This window comes from Mesoplodon densirostris, chromosome X (assembly GCF_025265405.1).
Source record: "Mesoplodon densirostris isolate mMesDen1 chromosome X, mMesDen1 primary haplotype, whole genome shotgun sequence".
In the NCBI taxonomy this organism is placed as follows: domain Eukaryota; kingdom Metazoa; phylum Chordata; class Mammalia; order Artiodactyla; family Ziphiidae; genus Mesoplodon; species Mesoplodon densirostris.
The window spans coordinates 26,711,795-26,718,248 of record NC_082681.1 but is presented as its reverse complement, the minus strand read 5'-3'; the positions used below and the strand labels follow the sequence as shown (position 1 = coordinate 26,718,248).

The window sequence follows — 6,454 nt, the reverse complement described above, 5'->3', positions numbered from 1 at the left end:
CTCCGCAATGGGAGAGGCCACAGCAGTGAGAGGTCCGCGTACCAAAAAAAAAAAAAAAAAAAAAAAAAAGCTGCCTGGGGGCTGGAGGGAGAGGCTCAGGCAGAAGCCCCTGACAGCAGGGGGATGCAGAGGGACCCCCTCAAAGGCTGCTGGGCTCCAGATGATTGAGAGTGAGACTTTCGGAGAGCTACTGGCTCAGCACCCCCACCCCCCTCACGTGGGGTCAGTCAGGTGGTCGCTATCTTCTTGATGAGTTTCAGCTGCTCCTCCAGGAAGCGGCTCTCCCGGAAGTCAGGGGGTGGGGCGTCTGCACGGCCAGAATACAGGGCATCCGGGTCCTCAAAGGCCTGACTCAGGTGCTTCTCCAGGGCCGTGGCAGCTTCCTTAGTGTCCAGGGTTTTACCCCATTCATCTTGGGACGGCTTTTGCACGTCCTGGAAGAGGGCACAGCCACTGTCCCGGCTTTGCGTCTTCAAAAGAGGCTCAGCGCCCTCCACAGCCTCATCCTTGCGGTGGAAATAGAAGCCCAGAGAGAGGTAAGTGTAAGAGGACGCACATGCAGGTTGACTCTGCGGTTGACGGCGGCCTCCACCTCAGTGGAATGATTCTGACAAATCTGGGGGCCCATGGTTGGTCAGCAATAAGGAGTTAAGCAAAAAAAAAAAAAAAAAAAAAAAAAAATGGCGTTTGCTTGTCCGGGAGGCCAAGGAGGGCACAGAAGATGGTCGCAGAGTTTGCAACTGGAAAAGAGGCTGGAGGGTGGTCAGAGACTGGAGGAAGGGGCGTCCCCGGGTCTGTTCGGTACAAATAATGTTGAACCAAGAGATCCACGGACCAGTGGGCACACTATGAATAGTTTTAAATTTAAAGCCAGTCACTTCTTTAGGACAGACGAAAATTAGAAGTTCTAAGTATTGCCCTGTGGATACTGACAGGCTAAATTATTTGATAGATACTGAGAAAGAAGGCCTGAAATAGGAAAGGGCTACCCTGGAGAAGGAGGGAAAGGAAAGAAGGAAGGGAAAGCTTTTGAGGAGAAGGACAGTAGAAACAAAGATAGGAGAGAGAATGGGAGACAAGGGAGAGAGGGGGAGGGGGGAAGGAGGTAAGGGATGGAGAGAGAAAAGCAAGAGTAATCAAGAGGAAAGCTTCCATCCAGGCCAAATAAACGTTAGCTTCTTGGTGGGACATGAGTGACACCATTGTAAGGGACACCACCATTATACTCAAATACTGGTTTAGAGATTCATTAGAAATTTATTCCTTTGAATTAATGGCCTACAAAAGATTAGGGCAAGTGCCTTTCTGAGAGGTAACATGTTGTTCATCTCAGTTATTAGAACTCTTGTGTAAAGACATTTATCAGTCATTTAGAGAATGTAGATAGAAGAGGGCAAAGAGTGAATCAGTTAGAAAGGAGGGAGTAATTAAAAATTCACAACATGTGGCTCTTCCTAAATTGAGAGCATCTGGCAACAGTAGTCTGGTTATGTTAAAGTGTTAACATGAGGGTGATGTGAGAGGCGGCGCCTACAGGAAAGTAGGAGGACAGCGAGGAAGGAACCTTGTGAAAATAAAAGTCAATGTTTGAATCATGAAATTGCCATTTTAGTTGGTTAAAAAATGTTTCCTGTGGTTCTACCTAATATATGTGAAAGCACTTTAGAAAGTCGAAAACGTTTATATAAATGTTACTATGAGGCCAGTGACAATTCACAGTGGGGAAAAAAGGACAGGATTTAGAATCCGGAGATCTTCCTTATGGTTTTAGCTTTGCACTTCCTTGTGTTACTTTGAGCGAATTACTTCACTAAGTCTTCTCTTTTGTGAAATGAGAATGCTAACATTTCCCACCCTCTGCCCAATTTCAGAGTTTCTAGGTGAGCACAAAATGAGTGAGTTTATTTAAAAGTGCATTGCAGGGCTTCCCTGGTGGCGCAGTGGTTGAGAGTCCGCCTGCCGATGCAGGGGACACGGGTTCGTGCCCCGGTCTGGGAAGATCCCATGTGCCACGGAGCGGCTGGGCCCGTGAGCCAAAATTACTGAGCCTGCGCGTCTGGAGCCTGTGCTCCGCAACAAGAGAGGCCGCAATAGTGAGAGGCCTTCATACCACAAAAAAAAAAAGAAAGAAAGAAGTGCATTGCAAACCACACTCTTCTATCCAGATGCAAATGAATCAGGGTAAATGCTGTATTCAAATACATTAAAACAAGTTGTGTTGATTTTAGATGTAGATTTTTTTTGTGTGTTTTTTAAACTTTTGTCTTTAAGTTTTTCCTGTGGTGGCATTTGGGATACTTATCTTAACCTAGATGGAAGATTTTTGTTGTTTTCCGAGTTGCAGGTTTTTGTGGGGTGTATAGAAGGATTAAAGGAAGAATGACCCCTGCCATATGAGAAAGGTGGGTTCAAGGTACAAAAATAATGGGAGGATCCCACAGCCTTCCTTACTCCAAGCAAAACATCTTTGTTTCTTTTTTTTTGTTTTTGGATGCACCGCATGGCATGTGGGATCTTAGTTCCACGACCAGGGATCAAACCCACAACCCTGGCATTGGAAGGTGGAGTCTGAACCACTGGACCGCCAGGGAAGTCTCTCTATTCTTTTTAAAGCCTGAAGAATCAATCTGCTTTCTATGAAGTAAATACACTTAAACTCAGATACTGTCAGATTCCTTTTCAAGCTGTATCATCATCTCTAATGACACGGAAGGGTTATTTAGTTTGTCCTTCATTTATTTGGTAGGCAACCAAATTGCATCCATGACTTCCCTGGTGGTGCAGTGGTTAAGAATCTGCCTACCAATGCAGGGGACATGGGTTTGAGCCCTGGACCTGGAAGATCCCACATGCCACAGAGCAGCTAAGCCTGTGTGCCACAACTACTGAACCTGTGCTTTAGAGCCCACGAGCCACAACTACTGAGCCTGTGTGCCACAAATACTGAGCCTGAGCTTTAGAGCCCACGAGCCACAACAACTAAGCCCGTGAGCCACAACTGAGCCCGTGTGCCACAACAACTGAAGCCCGCATGCCTAGAGCCCGTGCTCCACAACAAGAGAAGCCACCACAGTGAACCGCAACAGAGTAGCCCCCACTCGCAGCAACTAGAGAAAAGCCTGCGCACAGCAATGTAGCCAATAAAAACAAAAACAAAAAAACAAATTGCATCCATGTTTTTCCACTCTTGATCATTGTCAAGATTTTTTTCCTTTATGCTTGTCAAAGTTAAAAGGGCTTTAAAAGTACTTAAGTGGATAAGTGAAACATTTAATATACTTGTAGGTTGTTCTTCATTAATAAGCGTCTGTTGTGAATTTTTCCTTGTCACCCAGGCAGTTTGGAAGAAGCCATCAGCAGTCTAGCTCTAGCGTGTCTTTGTTATCATTTTGGGTTGGGAAGGGAGGTTGTCATGGCTAGTACTGCTGTCTCTACTTAGCTGATAGAGAAATTGAAATCCAGTAAGACTCTGCCTGTACACAAAGACAAAACGAAACAACAAAAGTGAACAGTCGACAATCACCAGACTGCATCATGAAAAACATCAATTGATAGACTGCTAAAGCAGGTTTCGATACACTTAAATAAACATGCTTGTAGCAATGTTTATTGATCACACACACACACACATACATAAAATAGTCCCATCAAATTATAATGACTGATTTTGCCTGCTGCAGGGTATTTTGATGGCCATATATGACAATGACATTAGTAAAATGTATGAATGATTTATTTCTATTGCAAAATGAATCCTGTCTTCCTAAAAAGTAGAACTAAGGCTTTAGGATAATCTATAACCTCACTTGTTCAGTTATATTGTGAGATACTGCCATGTGGCATGGATTGTCTCATTTTATAGGCTCAGTGTAACATATCAATAGTATATGTTCATACATATTTCACACAGTAGGTTTCATGTGGTACTATGAGATGTATGACATCATGTCTAATCCCTTTGATTTGATAGACAAGATGTTAGACCGAAAAAAAAATCTGTCTCCTCCAGCTTGCCTAAACAATTAACAAAATGCCTTTATTTGTTGCTTATAACCATGGATTTTCTATTCCTCCCAGTCAGCCCCTGCATCTCGTTTCTTAGTCACCTCATTTCACACTAGTATTACTTTATGCTTTTGTCTTTATTGATTCCATTATTTTTACATCTACCCCTCTATAGATTCATTTCCACTAAGCACCAGTGAAGCACTCCCTTACTTCCTTCAAAATTTGGTTTAAAATTTACTTCTCTAGGATGTATTCCTTACTGTACTAAAGTGAGTTTGATTACTCCTTTATGGCACATTTCCTTAGAATTATTTCTTCATTACCAAGCCATTGTTTTCATGTATTCTTAAATGATGATATCAGGGAAACTGAGGATAAACTAGCATTCATTTGACACTTAAAACTTTATTGATCACCTTCATATGCAAGCCACTCGAGAGTTGTAAAGAATAAAAAAAGAATAAGAGATGCCAGCACTGTGCAAGGCAGAATTAAATCATTAAGAGACACTGCAAAATGCTATGAGCAGATAGGAGGAAACAAGTTTATTCAATTCACTATTGTAGCTTGTTTTCACTTTCTTGATAGTATCCTTTGATGCACAGAAGTATTTAATTTTGATGAAGTCCATTTTGTCTGTTTTTAATTTTGTTGCCTATGCTTTTGGTGTCATATTTAGGAACCCATTGCCAAAACCCCAAACTTGAAAATTTGCCTTTGTTTTCTTCTAAGAGTTGTACAGTTTCAATTCTTTTTTTTTTTGCTTTATAACAAATTTAATCAGTTATACATATACATATGTTCCCATATCCCCTCCCTTTTGCGTCTCCCTCCCACCCTCCCTATCCCACCCCTCCAGGCGGTCACAAAGCACCGAGCTGATCTCCCTGTGCTATGCGGCTGCTTCCCACTAGCTATCTGCCTTACGTTTGGTAGTGTATATATGTCCATGCCGCTCTTTCACTTTGTCACAGCTTACCCTTCCCCCTCCCCATATCCTCAAGTCCATTCTCTAGTAGGTCTGTGTCTTTATTCCTGTCTTACCCCTGTGTTCTTCATGACATTTTTTTTCTTACATTCCATATATATGTGTCAGCAAATGAATGTCTTTAATTCATTTTGAGTAAATTTTTGTATATGGCGTGATATAGGGAACAACTTGATTCTTTTCATGTGGATATCCAGTTGTTCCAGCACCACTTGTTGAAAAGAACTATTCTTTCCCCATTGAATGATCTTGGCATCCTTGTTGCAAATCAATTGAACATACATGTCTTGGTTTATTTCTGGACTCTCAGTTCTGTTCCATGGATTGATATGCCTGTCCTTATGCCACCACCACATTCTTTTAATTACTGTAGCTTTATGGTCAATATTGAAATCAGGATATGTGAATCCTCCAACTTCTTTCTTTTTCTTCAATATTGTCTCTGCTATTTGGGTTTCCTTGCAATTCCACATGAATTTAGATTGGCATTTCCATATCTGCACAAAAAGCCATTGGGATTTTGATAGGAAATGCACTGAATTTGTAGATTACTTTGAGTAGTGCTGCCATTTTACAATACTAAGTCTTCCTATTTATGAACATAGGATATCATTCCACTTATTTAGGTCTTTTGAATGTGCTTGAACAATATTTTGTAATTTTCACTGTAAAATACTTGTACATTGATTCGTAAGTATTTTATTGTTTTTGATCGTATAGTAAATTGAATTGTTTTATTAATTTCCTTTTCTGATTGTGCATTGGCATAGTATAGAAAAACAAGTGACTTGTATATATTCATCTTGTATCCTGCAATTCTACTGATTTGGTTTTTTAGCTCTAATATATATATTTTTTTGGTGTGTGTGAATTCTTTAGCAGTTTCTATATATAAGGTCATTTTTTCTATGAATAGATTTAGTTTTACTTCTTCCTTTCCGATTTAGATAGTTTTATTTCTTCCTCTTTCCAACTTATCTAGCTAGAACTTCCTGATACTATGTTGAATAACAGGGTGAAAGTGAGTTCCTAGTTTTCTTCCTGAACTTAGGGGAAAAGCTTTCAGTTTTTCACCATTGAGTATAATGTTAGCTGTTGGTTTGTCATGAATGCCTTTATCATGTTGAGAAAGGTCCCTTATATTCCTAAGTTTTGAGGGTTTTTATCACGAAAGAGTGTTGGAATTTGTCATATGATTTTTTTTTTAGATTTAAAAAAATATATTTATTTATTTCGGGCTGCATTGGGTCTTTGTTGCTGCGTGCGGCTTTCTCTAGTTGTGGCGAGAGGAGGCTACTCTTCGTTGAGGTATGTGGGCTTCTCACTGTGGTGGCTTCTCTTGTTGAGGAGCATGGGCTCTAGGCACGTGGGCTTCAGTAGTTGTGGCACACGGGCTCTGGAGCGCAGGCTCAGTAGTTGTGCCGCATGGGCTTAGTTGCTCTGTGGCATGTGGGATCT

General features: G+C 41.2%; 1 protein-coding gene and 1 pseudogene across 1 annotated transcript; both read right to left on the bottom strand.

Moving 5' to 3' along the window:
* Positions 1 to 227: 227 nt before the first annotated feature.
* On the bottom strand, positions 228 to 628 carry LOC132481521 (ferritin light chain 1-like). Its single transcript, XM_060086408.1, has 2 exons — positions 557 to 628; positions 228 to 506 (listed from the first exon to the last, which is right to left on the bottom strand). Exons 1-2 carry the CDS (start codon positions 626 to 628, stop codon positions 228 to 230), a joined length of 351 nt encoding a protein of 116 aa, XP_059942391.1.
* Positions 629 to 1,492: 864 nt separating this feature from the next.
* The window catches only part of LOC132481520 (tigger transposable element-derived protein 1-like), a 99,251-nt pseudogene continuing 94,289 nt past the window's right edge, over positions 1,493 to 6,454 (bottom strand).

What these genes read in the sequence shown, in the direction of transcription:
- LOC132481521 (XM_060086408.1), bottom strand. Translation starts at nt 628, where the DNA reads ATGGGCCCCCAGATTTGTCAGAATCATTCCACTGAGGTGGAGGCCGCC. An exon ending in ACCGCAGAGTCAACCTGCAT is followed by an intron (nt 507 to 556) that starts GTGCGTCCTCTT and finishes TTCCACCGCAAG; the next exon opens with GATGAGGCTGTGGAGGGCGC.